Source organism: Symphodus melops (assembly GCF_947650265.1).
Source record: "Symphodus melops genome assembly, chromosome: 19".
NCBI lineage: Eukaryota > Metazoa > Chordata > Actinopteri > Labriformes > Labridae > Symphodus > Symphodus melops.
In genome coordinates, this window is record NC_136709.1 from 21,073,161 (window position 1) to 21,100,516 (window position 27,356).

The following is a 27,356-nucleotide window of genomic DNA, read 5'->3' on the forward strand; positions in this document are numbered from 1 at the left end:
CTTGTGACCTGGAGGTGAAAACACAAGTCTGTTGATGTTGTGCAGCGTCATGAAGGAGACAAATTAAAGATTCTCATCACATTTTGTAAACTGATCGTTTTTTCGACTTTTTTGGGGGTTAATTTTTTCTACTTTAATTTGAACACAAAGAGCCATGATTTCACGGTTGTGGATCAGTTGGTGGAGTCAGTCGTCTTTAAACCGGAAGGTTGAGGGTTCGATCCCCAGCTCCTGCAGCTACATGTCCGATGTGTTCTTGAGCAAGACACTTGACCTTGCTTGGTCAGCCGCGCGTGAACCAACTTGTGACACAAAGGAAGCGATCAAAACGTGTCGTCATTTGAGAGAAAATAAAAATAGGCTGAACTCCGACTGTCCTCGAGGTTCTGTCAGTTTGTTAGTAACGTAAACAAACAGAAATAATATCTGGTTTTCTTCTGACTCTTTGACAGACGAGTTAAATCACAGAGGATGAAGTGAGAATTTCTCTGTTTTCTGCGAGAGGCTGACTCGGGCTCTGTGACATTTTAAACTCTTGCTCCATTAGTAAGCAGTCAGACCGATGGCCTCGAAGGTCACAACAATGGGCCTGTGAATCAATTGAATCCATTCCATCTCATTTCAGTTTCTCAAAGAGGCAGGGACTGAGTGTTTCTCTTTTTCTGAGAGGGACGCCTCGCCGTCTCACGCAGACGACAGAAAAGACGAAACAGGAGACGAAACAGGAGACGATCGTATTCAGACGACTTTAATTTCACAAAGATCTGGAAAGATGGGCGTCCCTCTGTGACAAGTCTTTATATTAAAGAAGATCCGCTCGCTGTCGCCTCCAGCGTGAAACCAAAACAAATGTTTGGCCACACCTCCAACCCCCCCTCCACTCGTGTTCACAGGAGGAGGAGTTATGAATAAGTACGCACTTTAATTCCGTGAACAAGCAGCGGAAAAATAATCGTCCTTTTCTGGAGCTGCAGTCACCTGTCCTGCATCGTTGTGTTAGCATGCTAATGTTAGCGTCCCACTCTTCCCTCCTCCTCCTCCTCCCTCCTCCTCTCCTTCCCTCCTCTCCTCGTCTCTCCTCTTCTGTCCTATCCTCCTCTTCTCCTCTCTTTCTCTCCTCTCCTCCCTCCTCCTCCTCTCTTCTCCTCTCCTCCTTTCCTCCTCTCCTCTCCTCCTTCCCTCCTTCTCACTCCTCTCTTCCCCTCTTCTCTCCTCTCTTCCCTCCTCTCCTCTCCTCTCCTCTCCTTCTCTCCTCTCCTCCCTCCTCCTCTGTCCTCTCTCCTCCTCTCCTCTCCTCTCCTCCTCTCTCCTCCTCTCCTCTCCTCTCCTCTCCTCTCCTCTCCTCTCCTCCTACCTCCTTCTCTTCCACAATGTCTCAATAACCTTCAAAGTATCCTCTCTCTATATCTGTCATCTTTCGGTGCCATCCTCGTGTCGCACGATTGCTCGGTGCCTCGTGACACACACACACACACACACACACACACACACACACACACACACACACACACACACACACACACACACACACACACTGATATGTTGAACTCTACATTTCCTCGATGTGTATTCTTGGTGGAGCTCTTCACCAGATTAAATAAATTCTAAAATGAGATATCCAGCATTTACCTGCCGTGGCAGATGGTTTTCCTGGAAGAGAAGCTCACCGTGGATTATCTCTGAATTCACCGACAAAGTCCCGACCTGTGCTGATCCCAAGGCGGAGTAGTGCAGATAATCGTTGCCAGTTAACATTTCTCCATCTAATGAACATGTCAGGAAGGACGGCTTTACATTTCTCAGGTTTTTTTCTCCTCCTCAGCAGAGTGTGCTCAGACACCGTCTGCGACCAGCTTTGGGACTTTTAGGAGGAAATGTTCTCACCAAACCCTGAAACATGAAGCACGAGTCGTGTGTCGACGTGAACAGGAATCATTTCAGATCTTTGGTGTGGACGATCAGAGAAAGAGAAGTCAGACAGCTCTCACGTCACATTTTATTTTTGTTTCATTTCAGCAAAGGAGCATTTTTATTTTTTGTTTTTGTTCATCAATAAACTGCGAGGTTATTTTAACGTCCACGGACGTGTTGATGTTGCAGCAGGCTGTTAATGAAAGTTCCTGTGGGACATCTGGATGAAACCTGGAACTGTCAGCCCTACTCTGTTATGAGCATGCAAAAACAACAACTCAAAAGGACATTATTTATTGAAGAGTAATAATAAATAAATGTACGACCCGTGGAGTCGCCCCCTGCTGATGGTAGAAAGAATTCTTCTTCACTTTAAAAAACAATTCTTCTGAAATAAACACATATTCTCTCTTCTCCTCCTGAGCACCAACACTTTAACCAAAGCTCTGATAATGGCGTGCATTTGCATTTTTCCGACATCCCGACAATTACTGTGTTAAAAAACGCCGACAACAGAAATGAAAATATCTCCCTGCAGTGCTTTTTACTGTTGCTCAGTTTCACCTCAGTAATTTCTGTCTTTCTCTGTTTTGCTCTCTCCTGCAGAGGCGCCTCCCTCTGGGATGTCCAAGAATGGATACTTCTTTCAAGAAATGGGTGAGTGCGGGTCACCGTGAGGATTCATGATTGCGTTTTCAGTGTTCAGCCATTTTCCACCAGAAAGGTTGCCCGTAATAAGAGATCTTTGAGTCGGAGACGGTGGGATCGTCTGATCACGGCGGGAGAGAGAAGTAGAGGGCGGGGGGAAGGATTTTTTTCTTCCTCCTAATTCTGCCAGTAATGTTGGTCGTACAGTAAATTCACAGTGAGAGATGAGATTTGAAGATATAAGAGCTGCAGCACGGAGGCAGAAAAGCTCTCCCGTCTCTCACACTCCAATGCTTTCGGATAAAAATAATGAACTTCGGCTCTGGCTGTTATAGTTGACGGCGGTTTCATTACCTTCACGCCAAGGCGAGTCCTCCCAATTAGTATGTGCAGCACAAGCAGTCAGGACGGAACATGCGTGCATTGGATCTCCCTGTCTCCCCGAGCCAATTATTCCCCTCCTGCTACACATGGATTCACTGAGGAGGGCCCCCCCGCTGCAGCGCCACATATCTGTCTTTATTAGGTAATCTTTAATCACCGTATAAACGCAGCTACATCCAGCCTCGTCAGTGCAGCGCTTCATTAGTGAGGGTCAGTCTGGGGCTGAAATGCTCTCCGAGTGCACACCGGAACATTTTATGTATATATCCGTGCAATTACCATCTTACCGTCTTTTAATGGTGAGTTTAATGATGGCCGCTCGTACCGGGGTTAAACGCTGTCAACAAACGAGAACGTGGGTTTTATTTACGGCTTGACCACGAGGTGACCAACAGTCCTGATTTGACCATCACGTCTTCAAGCTCTCTGCCCAGAAACATCTATAAAACACCAAGATGGATGTTTTTGTCCGTCGACACTGTATGTCAATTGAAGTCGTTGCCAAGGCAACTGTTGCTGTTTAAACCAATAGATAATCATCACTAACGGCAGATGAGTCAAACCTCGACGCTGGTTTGTCGTTGCATGTGTCGGGGTAAGGGCAGTAACTTAGCTAGCTTAGCTTCTCATGCTAACAGGACGGGTCGGCGAGCTGTCATGCTCTGTCCCGTCTCTCTAATGAAGGCCTCAGAGCGCCACGCATTTCAGCCAGCGGTCAACGAGAACCACAGTCCCTTTCTCTGAAGCTTAACGTCTAACCTCATGAGTATGTATTCTTTTTAATGAGTGGAGGTGGCCTGTCTCAGCTCGGCGGTGAAACCCTGTAATTTAGCTGTCGTCGTGTTTAAACCTGGAAAAAAAAACCACACAACCACTCTGAGCTAATAAGATAACCTTCAGCTGAGCAGCTCGGGAGGACTAAGTGACTCATCAGAGACACGCGTGTTCATGCCATGGAGCTTCCTCTTTCCTTTAGTGGTGCACTGGACATCCAGTTTGAAACATTTGATCATAAAAGGGGAAAACAAAAATATTTGTTTAAAGAACGAAATAAAGGATTTTAAAGTGTTAAGTCCCTGACTCACCGAGGAGATCGTCGCCTGTCGGTTCTAGTCGATTCAGTTCGGTTCCCGTTTATTCACGACAGTGGCAACACCGCCTGTAGCCTTGAACGTTTTGACCACAGACTCTGCATGCTCATTGGTCAGTTCTCTGACAGACTTTTATTCTTGATTCACCAACGAATTGGCGTTTTATTTGGCGTTTTGTTTTGCATCGAACAACAACAAAAGTGGCAGCATGGCGTGCTTCAGCTCACTTGTCAAACATTACACCTCTGACCATGTAACTGTAGTTAACCCGTCATAATTTATACATGCAGGGTCCGTTTGATGAAATCAAATGTCTTCTTCGTTTCTTCATCAAAAGATGCAAAAAGATAAAACCAACGAGCTACGAAATGATCCCAAAAAGACGACAAGCTTCACAAAGAAGAGGCTGAAACCTGAATTTCTCTTTTTGTTTTGTTTTTTGGTTTAGAAATGAGAAATGATGGAGCTATGGTTCATTTATTTAGTCAGTTATTGGAACATTTTGAAAAACCAAACAAATAACAATGACAGCATGATTTATGTTCAAATCCTACAACCCATGCTCAGACACGTCAGCACGAACTCTCTCATCGCACCGCTCTGATCAGGACACAGGCATGTAAAGGAGACGGGTATGTGTAGCTTTAAAGGCGTCCTGTGGACCGGTCCATCAGAGGTCGTTCTCTCAAACAATCGTGTGCTGCAGCCTGAGAGAACAATACAGTGACGGCAGGCATCTGTCATCCGTTTGAGTAAACCTCTGAACACAGGGCATGAAAATTTAACCATCTTTAATGATGCAAACATGCTCTCTTGGCTGCTGTTTGTATCACTGAGCTGTTTCAGTATGTCACAGCGGCAAACACAACGGCGAGGCTGCTGCAGATCGCTGCACGCCGTTTGAAGGAAAGACATCAATCATTCAGTGTTTTCGTATGAAACATGCCTCGCCATCGTCCCCTGTCTCTTTTTGGTTTAGGGGTTTCAACATGTTGTTGTTTATATGTGCGTGTCATCTGAATGCAAATTCTGCAGAATTCATTATGGGAAAAAAGATTTTGATTTTATAACGCAATCAGTCCTAAAAGTTGGAAGGAGCAATCAGTGAGGTGTGCAGAGAGTGAGCTGCTGACGCTCTCTTCCTGTGTGATCATGAAGGAAACATGCTGTGTTGAAGCTTCTCTGACAACAATGCAGCAGCCAGTATGTCCTCCTTCTAACTTTAGATTCTGCTCCTGAATGCTCTGGATCTGATTGGACCAGAGAAGGTAGGCGGGGCTTTGCAGGCGGTTTTGGACGCCCCTGGGTTTGCCAGATATGAGAGCAGTTATCAGGTGAACAGGTGTTGCAGCGATGGAAGCGGGCAGTGGAACTGCTTCAGATAGAAGTGATTGTACCCGAGCTAAAAAGCCTCTGCATGTTTCTAATAAGCTCCAGCAGCAGAAAGCTGCTCAAACTAGGATCAATGTTGGAGATGAAACATGGAGAGAGGTTAGAACGCAGAAAGCTTTACAGACCCATGCAGAGCTGGCTAAACACTGAAGCTACAGTGTCCACCACATGCAGAGCTGGCTAAACACTGAAGCTACAGTGTCCACCACATGCAGAGCTGGCCAAACACTGAAGCTACAGTGTCCACCACATGCAGAGCTGGCTAAACACTGAAGCTACAGTGTCCACCACATGCAGAGCTGGCTAAACACTGAAGCTACTGTGTCCACCACATGGTGACCTGTATGAGCATCCACTCTAGAGAGGAGGGGGCGGAGCCAGACAGCTCTCTGTAATGATTTGAATCTGGACTGCAGTACCCATTTTAAACATTAGGGGTCAGAGTTACAGATTGCTCCTTTAAAATCAAAAGCTCATAACACTTCCAATCCTCAAGGAGTGAGAAGTAGCATTTGTAATTATTACTATCACTACTTGCTGAAGTAAACCAGCGGACCTGCAGCCGCCGTTTTCTCTCAAGGTGATCTGAAAGTCAGAGCCGAGCCGGTGAGTCTGAGGTGCAGAGAGATGCAGGCGAAGTGACGACACAGCCAGGTTCAGAGAATGTCAAGTGCAGAGGGATGATCCTGATGCATGACAAACTGAATGAACCGAATTTGGTGCCCCCCCCCCCCCGTTACTGAGAAGGTCAGCAGATGAAAGAGCACAGGGAGGAGATATTGTTCTGCAGCAGCATCGGGATGCTGGCTGGATGATATTTGGGCGCTCACTGGTGACTGTAGGATTGGATTTAAGAGGCTGCTGTGTCACAAAGAGAGAGAATCAGATGAGTCACACAAACAGACTCTGGGCTTTCTTCCATACAAAATCTGGACTGTTACACACCAAAAAAAAAACCTGCTGAACGCCTGCTGACTCATGAAGTACTTGTCCTCATATCAGAACAACCAGTGACTTGCCTATTTATTCAGTGTTCTTGGAGAAGTTTGCTCTTTTCCGAGGTTGCTCGAGGTGGAGGTCCTCTGCTGACTTGTCCTTTTGAAGCATTTATAGAAAAGATGATTTTGACAGCAAAAGTGACGAGCTTGAAGAGAGGAAATACAAATGTCATGCGGAGTCATGTGGAGAAAACCAACCTCCAGCTATCATAACGACTATAATTACAGGAGCCTCTCGAACACAAACGAGCTCTGGTCCTCCTTCTTTGACAGTATTTCTCCGCTGATTTGTCTTCTCTCTTTGGTTTTATTTTGTGTTTATTCTTTAAGTGTCTTTGAGTACATAGAAAAAGCCCTGTAAAAGTCTAATGCATTTGTTATTATGAATTTATTTGTCTCATCATATGGGCTGTATCATGAGAATTACCTGACAGTTTTGAAAAAGTAAAGCTCCCTGACGTTCTTCAGGCGACTCTAAAAAACAACATTTGCATTTCAGAGTGCGACGCTGCAGATGTTCCTCGCCTCGTCGGAACGGTTCATTGGCTCTCAGATAAGCTGTCACAGAAAAGCATAATTTAAACTAATGATACCTTGTTGCTGTCTGCACTACGAGCTGAGCTCCACTCTGACAGGAGTTTACTGCTGTTGACTGTGTTTGGTTTTGGGACAACGCTGAGTTTCAGGTCAATAAAGATTCAGCTTTTTTTTTTTCATATTTAAGGTCAAAGTCGACACTTTGACCCGCGAGTCCAGAACTTACTTAATAGCAGCTACGCTGTGTTGGGCTGCTATGAAGTCACACTGTTTCGTAGCTGATGCGGTGATCTCCATCCGACTTACACTGACTAAACAAGATCAGGGTTAACCGTTCTGAACCGGATTAAAACCAGAAATGTGACTTTAGTGTGAAAGAAAACATTTCTTTTGTTTAAACGTCAGAAAAATAAATATTAAGAAAATGTAAGAAAATGCTCTGGAGATTGCCGTTTGTTTTCCAACATTAAAAAGATCTCCATTAAGAAGATTAAAAAGTTCTTCTTCCAAAAGTCGTGCCTGTTTGTTACTCAGCATGTCCCTGTTGGGTTTCTGGACCTCCTGCAGAGCGTCTTTAGCAGACGATGACTTTAACACAAGTGAGTTTGGACGCCGCTGAGGTCCAGGAGGTGACCCTGTGCTGTTGTGTCCCCAGAGCAGCGGGAGGTGGAGCAGGAGGAGGGCAGCGAGGGCCGAGAGGAGGGACAGGACTCGCCCATCGCCTGCGGAGATGACATCCACCTCTATGACAACCAGATCAGCCCCGGGCCAGGTCAGTACCCAGAGAGAGAGAGAGAGAGAGAGAGGGGGGGGGGGGGGACAGTAGATGAGGAGAGCAGGATAAAGAGAGAGAAAGGAGGAGGAGGAGAGACGGAGAAAGTGTTGCACATTCTTCCTTTAACCGACTTGTAATTCTGGAACCAGCTGCAAGGTTGATGACATTTAATCGTTAAGTCGACTAAACACAAAAAGAAAATGGCCGTGTATTCCCGGTTACAACTTTCAGTCAAAAATCTCCCCTTGCAGTTCATCTGTGGGATAAATATCACATATTTATCACGTATTTGACATCAAAGCATGCCTGTTCTCTTCTGGTCGATCTCCAAAGCTTCATTCAGAATTTACAAAAAATCCTGGCGCAGCTTTGAGCTCATTTCTCGTGGTGTTCTGCGGCCGTCCGGGTCCACCCACAGTCTGATGGCAGGTGTTGACTTGACGGACGGCTCCTCAGCTGCAGGTGCAGATGATTTTGACCCCATCACCAGAAACCCCAGCAGTCAACAGGAGACCGTTGCCACAGAAACAGCCACAGGTGCACCACCGGGAGAGTCAGGAGGAGAGAGAGGGCGATGTGACAGGTGACCATGTCGCTGAGCCGGATTCTCCATACATAGTAACACTTAAGGCGTCTGACAGGAGCGCGGCGGTGATGTAAGCTGTATGGGAACAAGTTAGAGTGATGAAAAACTGTGAAGCTCATTCACGTCAGCTTTGAAATATGAGTCCTATTTTAAACTGGTTAAATACAGCTCCTTTAAAGGTCCAATCTGTGAGATATCTACTGAATCAGAAGATGAAGTGAGTTTGCTGTATCATCAGACATGAAGGAAACAACAATGCAGCAGCCAGTATGTCCTCCTTCTCACTTTAGATTCTGCTCCTGAATGCTCTGGATTTGATTGGACCAGAGAGAGAGTAGTGACTGAGAGGTTAGAAAGGCTTCAAGAACAATGCAGAGCTGGCTAAACACTGAAGCTTCAGAGTCCATGACATCACAAAGAGCAGTAGCCCCTCCCCCAGGTGGGTGACACTCCCACAGCTAGGTGTTTGTTCTGCCCTCTGAGTCTGCCTTCTCACCGTAAACAATAGGACATGGAGCCAGAAAGCAGCGAGTACACCCGAGCCCTTCCAGAGAGGGGGCGTGGTCAGACACAGCTCATTTACATATTTAAAGCTACAGACACAGAAACAGCCTGTTGTGAGCAGGTTGAGGTTTGAGGAGCTCTGAGACTTATTAAGACTAAGAGTGGAGGAGGATATGTGACCTTTAATTCCGATTGCTAGATAAGGTTAGAAACCAAAACATAATTCCCTATCATGTTTTCCTTTTTGGATTTCAAGAGCAGTTAGAGCTCACAAATTGACTCGTATTGGGCTGATGGTCTTGACACTTTTTTGCAATCCTGCAAACATAATGCACCAAAAAAATATTTAAAGTGTTTCCACTAAATCTGCAGCTCATCAGAATTTCTAATTGTGACAAAACAAAATCATCACGTGTCACTCACTTTCAATCAGAAACCATGAAAACAAACCCGTGGCTTTAGAGGACAATCGTCCAGTGTTTTCCCCACACTCCTCTCGCTCTGCACGGCGTTAAATTCTCACCGCCATCTTCCGGCAAAATTGTCACCCACAGGTGCTGAATGTTTGTCATGCCCGCCAGTGTCTTCTCAAAAAATATTCAGTGCATTATTCATCAGGAGCTCTGCTGAATGTCGATTAGAGTGTTTTGTTTTTATTCCCGCTTCCCCTGAAAATGTCTCCCTGCCACATGAATTTAATCCCGGTGTTGTTGTCTGTTTGCATGCCTGTTACCGCTTTTAATTGAAGTCAGAAATCATCATGTGATCTATTATAACCACATCAGCCGGTCACTGTAGAATACGTGCACCGTACCAAATCAGTGTAACACTTATAATCACATCTTGTCCGCTTACATAAGCAGCTGTTTGTAAATGCACATCATGTAATGATGACATGAAATACACAGACAAGAGCTCCTTCTAAAATATCTGTTACAATAAATGTAATAGTTTTAACTTGATGTGAATGCTTTGGTCTGATCAAGGACTTCTGATATTGCGCCGATTGGATATTTAACGTTACCCTAATTAAAGGTCACATCCTCTTCAACCAGTTTAAATCAGTGTCAGAGCTCCTCTTCAACATGTGTGTGAAGTGTGTTGTTGTAAATCCACTCTGATCCTGTATTTGATCATGTCTATAAACCCCTCTATTTCAGCCCTGCTCAGAACAGGCTGTTTCTGTGTCTGTAGCTTTAAATATGTAAATGAGCTGTGTCTGACCACGCCCCCTCTCTGGAAGGGCTCGGGTGTACTCGCTGCTTTCTGGCTCCATGTCCTGTTGTTTACGGTGAGAAGGCAGAACAGACACCTCGCTGTGGGATGCATGATCCTTCTCTGGATATTCAAAGACGACACTCTCTTTGTGGAGATACCGGAGGTTTCTGCAAAGAGCGGAGCAAACTCCTCCATGAGCTGTAGTTCCGTAGAGTTAGCGTATCAGTCAAAGCACGAAGAGACTGATGAAATGTTTGAGTGCTGAAGATTAGAATTTGGAGAAAATCTTGTCGTCTGGTAATCCCATTGTGTTTGTTGTTTTCCTGGTTTTGTCATGATCTTATCCACTCTTGTCTCTCCTCAGAAGACTTTGTCATGAGGCTGTCAAACGCTCCCCAGAAATAGAATTGATTTCATGATTACACGTCTGCCAGTGCCGGGCTCAGTTCCATTTCAGTTCAATCAAATTTGGCTGAATACTGAAGTGGAAAAGTCACGAGGAAGGACAGGCGTTTGTCACACTGGCAACTTGAGGATTTTTGGGGTTTTTGAGCAAGGTCATTCCGTGACCTTTATAAACCCTGCGTTGAGTTTGTTTCATGAAGGTCTGAGTGTACAGAGCTTGAGGATGGGCTGCAGAGGAGTCTCTGACAGATTGTTTGATCTCAGATCCAGCTTGGACGACGTGCTTCTTGGTAACAGAACAGAGAACTCGCCCTTAGATAGGGTTCTAGGAGCTGGCTTGTCCAGTTGACAGGTTGTCCCGACCTTAAACATACTCCCAGCCAGTCATTGTTCATAATCAATCGCTTTAAGTAAATTTAGTGGTCTGTTTTTTCAGTATTTCAGTATAACTAGCAGTGTGTCAAACTGGACCGCTGACATGGAAGTGATCGGGAGAACTCTGAAGCTCCTGATCGACAGCTCGTAACTCATTTTCAACGAGTGAACGAACCACTAAATCATCTCCACCGCTCGACCACTCTGCCTGATGAGTATTAACAGTTAAAACATAAATAAACACATCAGGCTCGGTGTGCAAAGTGACTGTGCGAGTATTTTTTATGAGATTTGCAGATCAGAAAAATGAAACGCAGTCAGTAGCAAAAGTAAAAGTAGCGTCCAGCCTGAGGACACAAGAGAACAGAATAGAAAGTCTTTATTGTAATTATATAATTAAAACTTCACCTTAAAGTGAGCACACACGGCTATCCACACAAACGTCAAAAAGTCAGGTATATTTGCAGAGTGTGTGTGGAGTATTTACATGAGGATATAAAGTCTCATGCCACATAGCAGATATTAAATAAATACAGAAGCAGAACAATGACTTTAGTTAGATTTAAAAAGTCACTCCCATCATGCTCTCATTCTGAATATTCTGACAGTGAAGTCATCTAAACCTGTTGTATTTATGTATCCCAATCCGACACGTCGTCACCCATCCCCAGCCTCCGACCTGCACACATCACAGCGCTCAGTAACACTTGTGGCTGACTAAATGAAATCAACAGTTGCAGAGCTTCAACAATCAAACAGAGAAGCAAGTATCGAAACAAGCCCGTGTTACATTATGGCACTTCCTCTTCCTAATCCCTAAACCCTGAAATTGTGCAGGATTACTTGGAACCACACAGTATAATGAGACATACAGAAGCCATTAAAAGGAGGTGATCATTGGGGACGAGGTAATCTTATATGAATATATGAAAATCTCCTTACGGCTGCAGCCTGACAGCAATTAGAGCCACAGCTCCCTCTCCCCTCTGGGAGCGGATAAGCCCAGCCGTGTGCTTTTTGATTGTGAGGCTTTGATGAACCGAATCCAGTGCACACGACACGTGCCCCCCCCCTGCCATCGTCTCATCACAGAGGTAGGGGCCGGGGCGCTCTTTTCTCCCTCCACTGCCTGCAGGGTTTTTATTATGCCAAGGTGCTTGGTGTGGCGATCAAAGCCTCCACTTTCCAGCAGACTCACATTTACTTGTGGCTGGATTATTGACATGATGATGTCCCGGCGTTTCCCTGAGGCTTATTGGCTTGTTAGAGGAGGGTTTTCTTGCTTTTCCGTCGCTGGAGGGAGGAGTTAAGCTTTGATTGATTTCCAGACGGAGCCAACATAGTGCATCACACGGAGCAGGGGAGGAAAGCCCGTGGTAACCTAATAACGTCCTCCCCACAATAAACGGCGATAACTGTGTTATGCAACACGGTGGCAGACTGTTTCATGAGAGTCAGCAGGCTACTGATAGTCTGCTAGTTCCAAGACTGAAGTGTGTTGGAAAGCTCATCCCCCTGGTTTGTCCCTGTATTGTTTCCTAGCATGAAAGATTTTTCCTTTTATGCAGCAGCAGCAGCAGCATTGGGAAAATCCAGACCTTTGTACTTTATCTGAGCACTCGGCTCAGCTCCACAGACGTGTGTATTAAAACCTTATCAGCAGAGAAGTTTCAATCCCCGTTCAATGAGAGCATTTAGAGACTTGCCTCTTGACATTTTCGTCACTGTTAGAAAAAAAAAAAAGGCTCTCAGGCTTCTTTTCTTCGCCGACTGAGTGGTCGTGTCTTGTGATCTTTATTTCTGAATTTGAACCATCAGTAATGAATGTTCTGTTGCTTTTAAATGCAAATTCTGAACACTGTAATTACCATGTCACTACAGATGTGCATATAAACGCTAAGCACTTCAACTTGTAATAAAGAGATTCAACAAAAGTAAATGCTTTTTTTTTTTTAGACTGAAGTCAAAGAAGGTCTGAAGTAAGGACTCAAACTATTCTGCTAATTTTTTCTCCCCAATTTCAACCCTCGAATAAAGAGTGTCTAATAATCATTCATTAAAGAACAAAACTGTACAGGGTGATTCAGCCATTTTTCATTTTTTTTTGGACTGTTTATGGGAATGGCAATATTGCTTTTTGCTGGTTGCCATGGCGATAGAATAGTTTTCCTTTTTTCTGGACGAGATGTTCTGGAGTAAAAATGATACTTCTGTTGCACTTTTCAGATTTTTTTTTTTTTGCAGGATCCAAGTTCAGCCATCATTACGTCTCGGGACATTCATGTTGGTTTCGCGATGGCCTAAGCTTGATGTCACAGTCGCCAACATTTGTCATCGCGTTTCGTCGCTGTGGAAGCAGCTCACAGCGGGAGATCCACACACACACACACACACACACACACACAAGCGCTCTTTAGGCTGCATTTCAAGATGTTTACATCCTTTTGATGTTATGCCTTCAATCTTGATGTCATGGAGGACGGATGTAATTGAGCCATAACGTGTTTCCTCAGGGACGACACAGTATCAGCAGAGCCACTGGGGTTGCACACAATGTGTGTGTGTGTGTGTGTGTGTGTGTATGTGTGTGTGTGTGTGTGTGCATGCCTGGCTGTTTGTCTATGTGGAGCTCCTGCTGTGCTGTGATTCTGCAACACAATATAGAAATGTACAAAGATGTGATGACAGCTGAGCGTAGTCGGGACACTTTTACCTAAAAAACAGTCGTAAAAGGGCAACACAGTCAGACATGCAGGAACCTCCCACTGGCTCTGCTGATCCAATCTCGCCCTCTGATAATACCTCCGAAGGCTCTTTAGAGGGGGGATCACTTCGTCCCCCCCATTACACCTCCATCACGTTAAGATTGGAGACCAAAACATCACAGAGGCGTAAATAGTGGAGCTTGAAATGTCAGTCTGAATAGAGCTTGTGTTAGACAAAAACAATTCAATAAATATGTTCATCGTTCCTGCACACTGTATCGGATCATTACTTTCTGTCTTGTCTTAGGATATATTTGTTTAGCATTTGTTCCATACATACTTGGAAATGTCATCGTTTGATGCCATGATGCTCTAAAGTTGTAATCTTGAAGGTTTTTGATGAGTCACTGTCCTTCGCCGGATTGTTTTTACAAAGCTGTGATGTGACTGATGAAATCCCCGGCGCTTGGAATATTCAGTGGTACAACAAACTGTGTAAGAAGTCGACATGCCAGAGAGAAATCACGAGCGGTTTCCAACACCCAGCAGTGGTCGTTTGGCTGGAGATAGAAGGTGGAAGTGAGAAGCTGTTGTCTCTCGTCTCTGTTATGTTTGTTAGTCAGGGGGCGACTTTGACTGAAACACAAAAACAAGCGAATGTTTGTAACTCAGTTGAAATATGATGCTCAACAAATTGCCGGTTTTTGCACTTCTACATCGGCCTAATTTTTCAACACTTGAGGCTCGACCGGCCTAATTGAGAGCCACTGTTCTGGATGTTCAGAAGCTTAGCTGCAGCATTTTTGACTGTATTTTTAAAGAGGCATAATGGAGACCGGCGAAGAGATGGGAAGCAATAGTCAAGCCGAGAGGAAACAAAAGTATGAACAATGGCTCAGCTGTGGACACCACAGGACTTTCATGATGTTCCTTCAATGATAATTGTTCCATTTTGAATTTTCAACTGTCCCTTTTCTTGTTTTTCCTCAGATGCTGACGACTCTGGTTGTGTTTTATTGAACACATCAAGAAAGGTAAGCATCATTATTAGAAGTGTATGTGCCACATTCCTTTTTTTAAGCACGACTATCTAACATCACAACTCATCTGAAGTCTGATCGCAAAACACATTTAAATACTTAATTATTTAGAAACGAGATTTACTCTGATCCTGTATTTGATCATGTCTATAAACCCCTCTATTTCAGCCCTGCTCAGAACAGGCTGTTTCTGTGTCTGTAGCTTTAAATATGTAAATGAGCTGTGTCTGACCACGCCCCCTCTCTGGAAGGGCTCGGTGTATTCGCTGCTTTCTGGCTCCATGTCCTATTGTTTACGGTGAGAAGGCAGACTCAGAGGGCAGAACAAACACCTAGCTGTGGGAGTGTCACCCACCTGGGGGAGGGGCTACTGCCCTTTGTGATGTCATGAAGGGAACCGGCCTGTTTGAGCACACATTTTCTGAAAAGTGGAGCAGGCAGAAGACGGAGAGGATGGACTTTTTTTAGAGTAGTGACACATTAGTGTAATAAAAACATGGTGAAGTGTATTTTGCATAATATGTGACCTTTGAAAAAAGAAGAAGTCAATAACAAACACAATACTCAGATTAACAGCTCGACGTTAGCTCGTCATCTTTTATCATATGTTCACAGTGTGGGAAAGTTTGAAGGTAGAAGTGATCAGAAGGAGCAGCAAAAGAAAGATTAGGAGGAATATTTGTGTAAATGACGTCGTCTTCCTCAGGCCTTAGTTAAAATTAGAAACAAGCTAAGCCTCATTACATCAAGGGAGGTCCTGATTAGGATTTTACCGTTTCTACTTCTCGTGTTCTTTTATAAAGCGTAGAAGACAGCTCTGCAGTGCACATTCAGAGTATAGAGAGGCTTGCAAAAAATAATCCAATATTTTTCAAGACGTGCGGGACAAGTGAATAGCTCTGCTGTCAGTGTGAATGTCTTCTGTGAAATTGCTGCCTTCTGTTGTTATCTCTTTCATGCCACTTCACCGTTGGCATGTTCATGTTGTTCTATGTCGGTTTGTTGTTTGTAAAGGTGAGGAGACGATAATGACACCTATATGCAGCAGGTGGTGTATACAGACTGGGGCTTTAAAACAGAGGATGAGATCTTAATATGAGCAATAAAAACCTATGATACAGTTTCTGAAAGAAAAGTCCAGAAAATCCCAGTGATACCTTCACTGTTGGCTGACAGAGGACATCGAAGGCTTCAGTGCTCTGATTAGCCATTGTCGGACGATCATATATTCATATAAAAACCCACATTTAACAAAGTGTTTGTTGTTCTTTCTCTCTCTGTCCTGTCGTCTCTCAATCAGCTCAGACAACTCCATTATCAAGAGATCTTATTGGTCAATAGGCGGTTATACGTTAAATGTAAAGCTGTGAGTCGTCTGCATAGCGGAGAAGTTAAAGTGCTGCTAGAGCAAAGTGTAAAGTAAGCATCAAACCCTGACTGAATTAGAATGTAGCATTATTAAATTGGTATATAAACCCTGAAATGATATTCTAATTGACTGGTGAATAAATCTATGATTATCTGCGCTTATCTGCAATTAAATTAGCCGATACGATAGCCTCTGGATATGCTAATATCGGCCGATGCTATCGGCTCGCGGATGAATCGTTTGGACTCTACTTTAAAGTTTAATAGAATATCCAAACTGTGACCAAAAGGAGCTGAAACAAACAGAGAGGGGAAGTTTGATGCCAGCAAACGTTTCGTAGGTTCACGTCATTGAAAAAGGACAACATGTTGTTTCAATATTTAAGACCAATCATAGCGTGCATTAACGATGAATGGATGTTTCTCTACGTCCACAAAATGAAAGAGCAAGATGTCATCACAACACAAGCCTGACCGATTATTAGTTTAATTTACTATTTGAGCTTGTTGTTCTTTTGTTCCTACCAACAGCTTGCCTCGCTGTCTCACTAATCTTCCTGTTCTGTATTACAGTTCTGTGTATTTGCTCTCTCCTTCAGTTTTACAGGGTTACATATTTACTGTGCCGTGGATCTGCTTGTTTGCACTGGTCTATTAATAGAGCTGATCTTGATGTGTTTCTGCTAAAGCTACGTAGCTTTCCCCTTTATTAATGAACATTTCAGGTTATCTTTAGAATCACGATAGTCACATATACACTCAGGAGGAATGCTCCGGATATTCCCCTGACCTGGCTGTTTACATATGAACCTCACAGCTGGAGACTATCCCTGTCAGGCGTGAGGGCTGGAGGTGAATTCTCCGGAGAGCATCCTGCAGCGTTCTCACGTCAGATTCACTCGGACTGGCTGCAGAGTAAATCGGAGGCGGCTGGAGGAGAAACTCTTGTTTGCGTTCACACATACTCCTCCAGCAAATATCAGGAGTTTTCTGCAGGTGTGAAATCCCGAAGCAGATGTTCAGAAATATCAAACATGATTGCAACTTAAATCACTTGTCCCAAGTGAAAGAGGCTGCAGAACCAGACCCTCAAACATACAAGTAAAACAAAATCATGTGTCGTACGACATACACAATTTCCTCCTCAGGCTTTTGTGCTTTTGTTTGGTCTGATTTTTCTTCTTTATTTTTTTTTTGAAAAGGAACAGCAGGGAATCCGTTCATCTTCTGAATTTCTGTCACACGATCAATGAAATCGAACAGTGGTGGGTGTCTGGGCTCTCAATCGAGCCGTGTTCATCTCTCTGTCCATTCATGTGGACTCAGGTGGTTCTTAGAAACCACCGGTCAGATATAGACAAACTCTGACATCTCAACGCTGTTTAATGAAACTGCACCTTTTGTCTCAGAGCGGGGGGTAACGAGTGGAGCCTCGCTCAAATCTTCAGAGCGCTTTCACTCGTGCATTTTTGGCTAACATACGCTAAATGTTACGTGACAATACATGATGTGACAACATTATTAAATACCATACAATACAGTTTGATGTCCCCAGTGGGAAATTTGTCTTGGTCTCTAACATTGGTCTTGATGGAGATTTCTGGGGGGACTAAGCATGTCCCTGATGAAGGATCTACAAAGTCAAACCTGATTTGTCAGAGTCGTCAACCGATTGTTGAATCTTTCCACGTGATGAAACAGTTGGAAAAACATTTATTTTATGATGGGACTTCATGAATTATGAATTATGTGCCAGCCTGGAGTTAGCACGCCCTGCAGGTTAACATCCACATTTACCTGCTGGACTCTCTGAAGAAGCCTTTTAGTCTTGAACTTTCACTGGGGAATCTCGTAGTCCGGTTGCAGAGCTCAAAATCTGCACGTTCATCTTCAAGTTTTTCAAGCAGTCACATTAGTCAGGTGCTGTGCCAGTTGAAGACTGTTTCTGCTGTTTTGAGAAACTGTGTTTTCAATCACAGCTTGATTGGGAGTATTGACGTCTTCCTGCAGAGCTGGCACAGTTGCTGCATAAATGAAAAATACAGAAGGAAAAAATTGCCACAACAACAGCAACAAAGGACTCAGAGACAAGTTGGAAATTGACTTGAGCCAGCCAAAGCACATTTAGTCACATGGATCTCTTAAATCTTGTATCCTTTATCATGAAACTTTTGAAGAGAGTATGATGCGATGAGTTAAATTCTGCAGACAGTAAGGTTGACATGTTTTCACAAAGTGTTCTTGGCTTCAAAATTGCAACTGATTTGCATAATAAGCTCAAAAAAAGGACGAGCAGAAGTATTTCAGATTTTAAAAAGAATCATTTAATTTTCCACAGTATGTGAAGCTGATGAACTTCGAGGAGGAAGTTCGGGCTCACAGGGACCTGGACGGCTTTCTGGCGAGGGCCAGCATCCTGCTGGATGAGACGGCTGCCTCTCTGGACGATGTTCTGAAGAGAATGCTGCACCACGTGGGCCAGGACAGCCACGTCTCCGAACCCGCCTGCAACTTCGAGGAGGTGATGAGCTTGCTTTTCACCGATGCGGGAGCTCAGGAGGTCAACGGTAAGCAGAAAAGCTGTCGTCGTGTGTGTGCAAAAAAATAAGAATAAGAATTACAGAGTACCTGCTCCACCTGCGCCTGCACACAATCAGACAAAAACCCCCAGAACACATGACACCTGACCTGAAAACATCTGACGTGTGCACATGTCAACACCTACCTGAAAAAATAGCTTCACCGCAGGCTCAGGAGCAGAAATGTCAGATTGGCTCGAGAATGATTCAAGAAGCTTTTTAGACCCAAAGGAAAGTTTGTGATGTTTGAATTGAGGTTGTCTGTTGAGCCCACGGCTTTTTGTTGCTGGACACAAATAGAGCTTAGTGTGCTGGGTCGTGTTTTCAACCATGTGCACACATCAAACGTTTCCCAGGAAACAGTCAAGTGGCTATCCTATACATGAATTCACAGCGAGAAGACACATCTTTTTTTTTTTATAGAGCAAAGCTTTGAAAAACACAAACAAAAAAACAGTGTGTCACTAAAAGTCATGGCCAAGCAGTAGTTTAACATGTTTTGGATTCTTTCCTCTGCCTGCGAGGTTTTGTCTTCACTGCCCTTTACTTCCCGTCTTGAGGGTAATGAAAAAACTACTGACCTGATTTTCATGAAATTTGGTGGAAGCGAGTAGCGTGGGCCAAGAAGGAATTCAATTAGATTCAGGAACGAAGCTCAGTTTGACTCAGGAATGCAGAGAGGGGTCGGGTTAGCGATTTGGATATCATAGAGGACTGAACTTAGTCAGGGTTTTGAACCTTGTTCTCATGATCGATGCTTGTTATTCCTATTTCTAATTCAGGAGATCAAGGTTTGATTTACGAATTCAAAATCAATGAATTTGAATTTAAAGCTGGTTTGAGAGCTTTACCAGCATCGTACTGACCAATGAGTCAGCCTAAAGGGCAGTTTCAAGTATTCAAGAGTTTAATGCATCACTCACATGCTTTAAATGATAAATAATAATTAAAATAAATTAAATTACATAATAAAACCTAGAAAAACCCTAAAAATTAGGTTTTATTATTATTTCACAATAAAAAATGGAGAATGTGCTTTATGTCAGCAATCAGTGTTTTCCCTTTAGAGAATAACTTGGTTTCTAATATTCAAGTCTGGGTATTAAAACCGAATTTTGATAGTTAAAATGTCATACAGCAGTGGTTTAATGCTGCACACACGTGACATGGATCCTCCAGGTTTTCTGCCCGGCTTACAGATCACATGAGTCGAGTCTTTTTTAGCACAGGTCCTTTTGACTGAGCAGCAAAAGCCTCTTGGTTAAGGACAATCTCCTCAGCCCACTAGAGCAGGAGAAATCCGCCCCCCCCTTACATAACAGTATGAAGCCATTGTTCAAGCCTGACTGTGTTCTGCACTGAGCGTTGCTACGCCCCACCGTAAGGCGGCCCCATCGGGCTAACGACAAGCCACTAATTGAGCCAGCAAAGTGGCAGAAAACACCTTTGTTTTACGATTTATTTTTGGCCTTTGGGGTCTGTAATGGAAAGAAATCAGGACGAGAAAGAGAGAAGGATGAGCCACAGGTCGGACTCGAACCCAGTCGGTCCGCTATGAGGTCTACAGCTTCTGTACAGGGACGAAGAGACCAACCACTGATCATCGGGAGGCTGTGTGTCCCCGTGCTTCAGGACGGATCGACCCACTCAAACCTCTCAGGCCAACTGGACCTTTAGGGTGAAGCGTGCTCAGGCTGCGTATGGATTATCTCGTGGGAGTTTCGCCTTCAGAGGCACAGCAGTCCCAACCCTAAAAGCCCCTCTCCTCCTAAACTCAGCACTGGGCTTTAAGCACTGAAGCCAGGTGCAGCTCATTGTGTAACCTGCAGACCAGAGAAGAAGAGAAACAAACAACGATGATTATTATTTAGAAAATCAAAGAGTTCGGGACATATTACATTTTTATGACTAGCGATGATTTGCAGATGTTGGAAAACACGTTTTTGTTCCCATGTTGTTTTTTTTATTTATTTGTATAGTGTCAATTCATAACAAGTGCTATCTCAAGATACTTTACAAAAAGCAGGTAAATACAACATGTGGAGGTGATGCCTGTCTGTCTCCAGCGATGTCCTGCCTGTCAGGCTGATGTCTGCGGTTGTTGGTGGTTAGTCAGAGGCGGCTGGTGTGTGACGCTCACCCTGCACAGCCGCCTCTGACAGATCCGCGAGGTGATAATTGACTTCTGTCATCGATCACCCACTTAGCTTTTCAGATGGCTCTCAGAGACTCTCGAGCTGCGGCGGCTGCGGCTACTTGACTGTTTCTCTCCCAGAATACGGGACAAAGAAGCGAAAGGAAAGGGAGGTTATTTTAATCTTCTCTCTGTGGCTGCCATCTTAACAGAAAGGCTTCCTGCGCAGGTCTGAGCTGTCTGGAAATGGTTTGAAAATCAATTTGAGCTTTCAGGGGTTTCACTGAGTTTTGAAAATTGTAGAAAGCAGAAAGGGCTAAAAACTAAAAGTTTTGCCATTATTTTGCTTTTTAATGGGACTTTAGCTCCATGCAGTCAAACAGGAATACTTCCTTTTTAGTTCAAATGAAAAGAAATCTGAAGAGTGGCTTAAAGTGAAGTCCGTCAAAGTGGATTTGGATTTCTTTATTTTTCGATTCTGCTCCTGAGTTTGGATCAGAGAAGAGGTCAGAACACAGACCAGTGCAGATCTGGCTAAACACTGAAGCTTCATTTCCACTGAGTCTGAGCTCTTTTTGATTTACTTGCAACTAACAGGAATTTGGTTTGTTTTTGTCGAAGTAACAACATTATAATGCCGAGTAAAGACATCGAGATTTGTCTCATCTTCCTTTAAGAGAAGAAAAGCAACGTTTCAGGAGCTGTATCGAGCCAGAAATCTTTTTTGGCGACGTGCAAAAAGAAGTTTTGAATGAGTTGAGAGATGAGCGCTCACTCTGGGGAAAGGCATTCGTTTCAGCCGAAGAAATGGGATACTAGTGGAGGGAAATTGGGTTATAATTAATTGCACTGGGGATGATGTAAGACGTCCCAGATTATTATGCAACAAATAAATAAAGATTTACAGCGAAGCATGAAAATGAGCAGAACGACTGTTCTTTAGCTGCTGAATAAAGGGATTCATTCATGGCTTGATATCAACCCCCCTCCCCCCCCAACAGGTGGCAGTATGCACATAGTTGGTTTGCAAGTCCACCAAAAAGCAGAACTCATGGCAACCACTCGCTGACTCCGAGTCCAACCTGCTAATTTTTTAAGAAGCCAACAAGGACCTACTTCCTACTTCCACATCTACTGTGCAGCTCAGAGAATGAGCTGAAAACAGACAGGAGGAGCCAGCGTGTAGGTGCCCACCTGCACCTGTACCTGTTACCTGTACAGGAACCTGAGTACGCTACGTTTGTGTTCACTCTGATCAAATTAACCGAACTTTGGGGTCAAGCGTACGAGCATCCGTGCTCCGGGTCTCGCACGTGAAACCACCCTGGATCAGTCGAAAAGGTTCATTAGACTTTCAAGCATGCAGTCACATACAAAAAAAAAAAAAGTGTTTAATTAGAACATTTGGATTAGTTTGTTAATGGGTGACAATCACTCAGAGTGAGAAACCCCGCATTGGATGAGAGATCCCTAAATTAAAATCATGAGACGTGCCACATTAACGTTCCTGTGTGTGTGTGTGTGTGTGTGTGTGTGTGTGTGTGTGTGTGTGTGTGTGGTGGCGAGGGGGGGGCAAGGGCTCCTCTCGGGGGAATACATTCATATTGCACATAAGTATGCTATCATCAGGACATATCTCTTCAGGTATTAATTTCTGCCGTATCTGCGTTCCCAGCGCCGCAGCGGGGCGATGCTGCCGGCTGAGCGGACCGGCTCATTTGGAGTGTAATACCGTACAGCTGTGAGATAAAGAGACCAGGGCCCAGATTATCACAGGCACAGGAAGAACAGAAAATTACAGAAATGAAAAAGGAATGAAAGCCCACAGAGATAATTAGTCCTGCTCCGACTTGTTCAAGAGGACTCGCTTTTTAAGAGGTGAAAACTCGGCTGGATTTTTTCTTTTTTCCGCTGTCTTGGGATTTAATCGAACAGCAACGCCACCAATGCAGCGCACTCGTAAAACATCACTCCACCCTGCTCCTGTGGAAGAAAAGCATCACGTTAGCATGAGTGATTACAGGATGCTGAGGATGCTGACCGTGCATACAGTCGTGATCAGCAGCATCACCCCGATATCTGATCTGTAAATGACATCAATAGCAGACCAGATACCGATGTAAGATGAGACCCATCCTCACGTAGCTGAAAATGTAATGAGGAGGGGTCGGTGTGTGGTCACGTGTGATTTGGAGCACATTTAGTAAAGTCTATTCGAAGTGATGTCATCATCTGGAAGCTAACTTGAACACATTTTTCTGTCTGTCAGCAGGTACTGTATATATTGTGGTTTATTATTAGCTCCGTTCCACAGGAGAGAGGTGCTCGCCGTGTGTGTTTCTGAATCACCCCTCTGTGCCTCTCTGATATAATAATATTTCTCTTCCAGGCCGGCGGCGGCGGCGTGACTTTTCACTGTGAAAATCTCTCTGTAACGTTGTGCAGCGCTGATCGGAATACTAAAGTGACGCCATTAATTCGAGCTCTTTAGAAAGTGGGGTCCACACGCATGCTTTTTATTTTTTCCTCATCTTGATCTCTTCATTGAAGTCTTTGGGTTTCTTCCCAAACACGTTACTGTTATCAGTGATAAAATCTTTTTTTTTTTTTTTTTTTTTTTGTAATAGCATGTAGAAGCTAATCAAGAACCGAATCTCTCTGCGACCAACAAAGACGACACATTTGAAGGATTTTTTTCTGGAAAGTGATATTTAATATGCATGAGGCAAAAGGAGGGCAGGAAATGAAGCTTCTGTTCTGCTGATTTGTGTGTGTGTGTGTGTGTGTGTTCACATTAAGCGGAAGGTGTGGCTACACGTGTGAGTGTGCGTTTTCTGATGCTTCTATAAAATCCAAAAAAAAAAAAAAAAACTGCCCGAATGTCGATCAGAAAAACAAAAAAAAGTGACTGACTCTGTTTTCTTTTTTCTCCTCTCGATTTTTTCCTCCCCGCTTCTCCGCATGCAGACAAGTCTCAAAGTTTCGTTTTCTTTGACGACGGTAAGCTGTGCTAATTGGATGAAAATGTCAGCATCAGCCGCCACCGGGCTTCTCCTCTGTACCAATCACCATCAGTATGCCGTTTGTGCTCCTCTCTCCACGCTCGTGGACTGGGTCGATCCTTCGAGCCGCCAAGTGATTACAGATACCAGCGATCCCTGTCGTGTCACGGATATCCATGCCCCCCCCCCTTCAGCGGGGCCCCCCCTCAAATTAACGGCCATCTCTTTCCATTTACTTTTTCTTTTTCACGAATTGGAGACAAAGGATTAAATCTTCGTTAAAGGGGCAGAACATGTAAAAACATTTTGTCCTGAGTAAATCAAAAATAGACCCGTCTTTATCCCAGAGATTAAATATTCAACCAAAATTGTCTGACTGGTTGTATAATGGGAATTAATTCTGCCCCATGAGCGGCCCTTGACTTTGAGACCATATCCATGCGGGGCTTTGCTTTACTCATCATTAAAATAAATTGTTTTTACGCAACCCCCCCCCCCCCGAAAGATTAGAAGTGCCTACCTCTCTAGATAACAAGGTTTCAACATTGACCCAGTCCTAGTGGCCCTCTCATCGCCATGTGACATCATCGTGTCTGTGTGCTGCATGATGATTGGCTGTGATGGATACCTAATATACAGTAAGTGTTTCATCTGCCGCTGCTGTACGGAGCCCTCCTGTGTTTTAATCACCTCCTTCAAAGAGTCCTCCATCGCCCACGCTTTGAAGGAAACCAGTCATTTCCCCTTTGTGTGTGTGTGTGTGTGTGTGTGTGTTTATGACTGTGTTTGATGAAAGCTCCACCAACGATCGAGGCCGCAGTTAATCTCTCAGGCAGCATCAGGAGGTTTTATTGAGGTCACCTCTGAGCGTGATATAAGGACTCTTCTTAAAAAGGTCTCGTGCCCGATCACGCAGCGTGACACGGACGCCATGAATCCTCCTCTCTCGCTTTTCTCCCGCCCGTGTCTTTCCACTCATTTCGCATATTTATTGATTGCTCTCTGCATCATTGTTGACTGACCGTAATTTTGAAGAAATTGCAATGTAACACCCCCCCCCCCCCCACTTCAAACCAAACCCTGTGGATAATGCAGTCGAAGAATTCATCAGGAGATCAAAGCGGGCGATCCAGCCATCCCTTCTCTCTATGTTTTCATCACTTCCTATTGAAGTGTGTCACATTTGATTGGCTGTGTGTGTGTGTGTGTGTGTGTGTGTGTGTGTGTGTGTGTGTGTGTGTGTGTGTGTGTGTGTGTGTGTGTGTGTGTGTGTGTGTGTGTGTGTGTGTGTGTGTGTGTGTGTGTGTGTGTGTGTGTGTGTGTGTGTGAGAGAGCTTCAGTGTTTGTTTTGTGTGAGTCCTTTTCACTGTTTGCATCGCCGAGGATGACGAAACCGTGGAGAAATCTTTACATAATTGACAAGTGTCTAATGTGCATGTCTCAATTAGTGTCCCATTTGATCACACCAGGGACTTCACACACACACACACACACACACACACACACACACACACACACTTCCACTCCTTTAACGTCCAAGTCTTGTGTGTTTAAGCCGTTAATGTGAGTGACATAGAGTGTATGGGGGGGGGGGGGCTGCTGCAGTCAGAGCAGACGGAGCTTTGCATTGATTTGTATAAGGAAGCAGGATTTTGGATTTGATGCTTCGCAGAGGCTGAACGTTTTTTCGATGTGGACGCCTCGACGGCGGTCATGGAAACATCTTTTTTGATGCTCGTTAAACTTTTGGAAGAAAGTCCTTTGCACAGCACACTGAGTCTGTTTTTCCCCGCGTGAGATCGATGCATCCCTGTAAACAAACCCAACATCTCCTGTGTGGGATCCCCGTAAGTTGGGGGGTCTTCTTACTGCTGTGGGGTTCCAGTAAACTTTGACCTCTGACATCCAGGTGTCGTTGATCACCCCCCCCCCCCCCCCCCTCCCGAGACGAGACAGTGTTTTAAAATGGATTCCTGTAAGATTCAGAATCCATTTTCAAACACTGTTACTCACATGACCTCGCCCCGAGCTACATCTCTGTCCTCCTCGTCCACGCGGATCATCCGATCTCACGCTTCTTTCTGTCCCATGCTCTGATTATGAAGCTGCTGTTTAACCCTTCGCTCTCTGGATTCAGCTCCAACAAACCATCAGATCGGCTGAATCTTTGGACTGTCTTCAAACTTCCCCGTACAGACGAGCCGTCACCAAACCCCCGAACCATTCGTTTTCTTTGAGATCTCACCTCTGACCTCGCACCTTTGACATTCTGATTTATTTATGCACATCTTCTCTCCTTGTATTATTTTTTATTCTTAAACATATAATTCTTGCAGCTGCTCATCAACAGGTGGAAGTCTCCTCGCTCCTGACTCGAGTACGAGACATTTTGTCTCATGCTGTGAATTTCATTTAATTAAAGGGAAAACAAACGCAGCCGTCTCAGTGTGCAGGGAGTCTGTGCAGAACTTCTTCTTTTTTTTAATTTTTTATCAGATCACGGATCTGAAGAGAAACAGACACGGCACTAAAATCTTTCTTTCTAAATTCAAAGCTCAGTTTGAGAAAAGACGTCCTTAGACCAGTTTGTCCACCTGAGTGATCTTTGCCGTGTCTTTAAGTCAAACGTTGTCGTTGGTTAGACGTCAAAAGTCTTAAACATTCACAAATCTGTCTCCAAATGAAATCACCAGCTCAGTATGTCGGCGTGTCGGCGGAGACGTCTTCACGTGGAGCTGACGGTTCGACACATGGCGTGGTGTTGAGTAATATGACGCGTGTTTCTCAGGAATGCAAACATGATCAGGTCAGTGATTTTCTTTGGACCTAGATGGAGAACAATGAGCAGCAGGCTTCTCGCCTGAGTCACACAGTGTCGATGTTTAACCCCGAACACGACGGCTCATTACTGTCTCTCACTTAGAGGACGTTTGTCTCTGAAAGCGTCGGAGTGGTCGTAGCAGTGAATCTCAGCGACGGACGTTTTTCTTCTCCTCTGATTGTCTGACACGGGCCACCTGCTCTGTTGGTGCGGCTCTCACACACACACACACACACACACACACACACACACACACACACTGCTGTCTTCACTCTGCTCTCCTGTAACCTCCATCTCCTCTTCCTATCTCCTCATCTTCCTCTTGTTACGTGCATCCCTCTTCTCTTTCCTCCTCCCGTCTCTCCCCTCTTCTCCTCCCTGACGTCAAGGAGATATTGGATGGTTTTTGATTATTACATGGCTGTCAGGCTTACTGCTATTAATTGAATTGAATCCCAGTCCATCCTCCTGCACTTCTCCTACCCTCTCACTCCTCTTTTCATCTCCTCTCGCTCTTATTTCTCCTTCTCGTTTGTCACGTTTGTTGTGTGTGATTTCTTTTTTTTCATTCCCTCGGCCTATTTTTCTTCCCATTTTCCTCTTGCGTGCGTCCATTCTCTGTCTCCCTGCCTCTTTTATTTTCCTCCCTTGTGTGTTTCTCCGCTCAGACTCTCCTTCCTTCTTGTCATTCACTTTCCCTGCATGTTTCTTTTCATCCTTTCTTTCCACCATCCTCGCTGTCTATCCACACGCTCTCTCTCTCTCTCTCTCTCTCTCTCTCTCTCTCTCTCTCTCCCTCCCTCTCGTCCTTCCCTTTTCCCCGGCTCTCTCACTCCTTGAGCACTGTGATGCTGTTGTCATGGTGACGCCCATCATTTTCTGG

The 27,356-nt window shown here is 44.5% G+C and overlaps 1 protein-coding gene across 1 annotated transcript in view; it reads left to right on the forward strand.

Annotated features, from left to right (window-relative positions):
* Window positions 1-27,356, forward strand: part of slc4a11 (solute carrier family 4 member 11) — a 73,569-nt gene that overhangs the window by 16,646 nt on the left and 29,567 nt on the right. Inside the window, exons 2-6 of the mRNA XM_079369289.1 lie at window positions 2,518-2,568; window positions 7,617-7,733; window positions 14,520-14,563; window positions 18,276-18,504; window positions 23,618-23,650. Coding sequence (XP_079225415.1) covers window positions 2,518-2,568; window positions 7,617-7,733; window positions 14,520-14,563; window positions 18,276-18,504; window positions 23,618-23,650 — 474 coding nt within the window. The remainder of the gene's footprint in view (window positions 1-2,517; window positions 2,569-7,616; window positions 7,734-14,519; window positions 14,564-18,275; window positions 18,505-23,617; window positions 23,651-27,356) is intronic.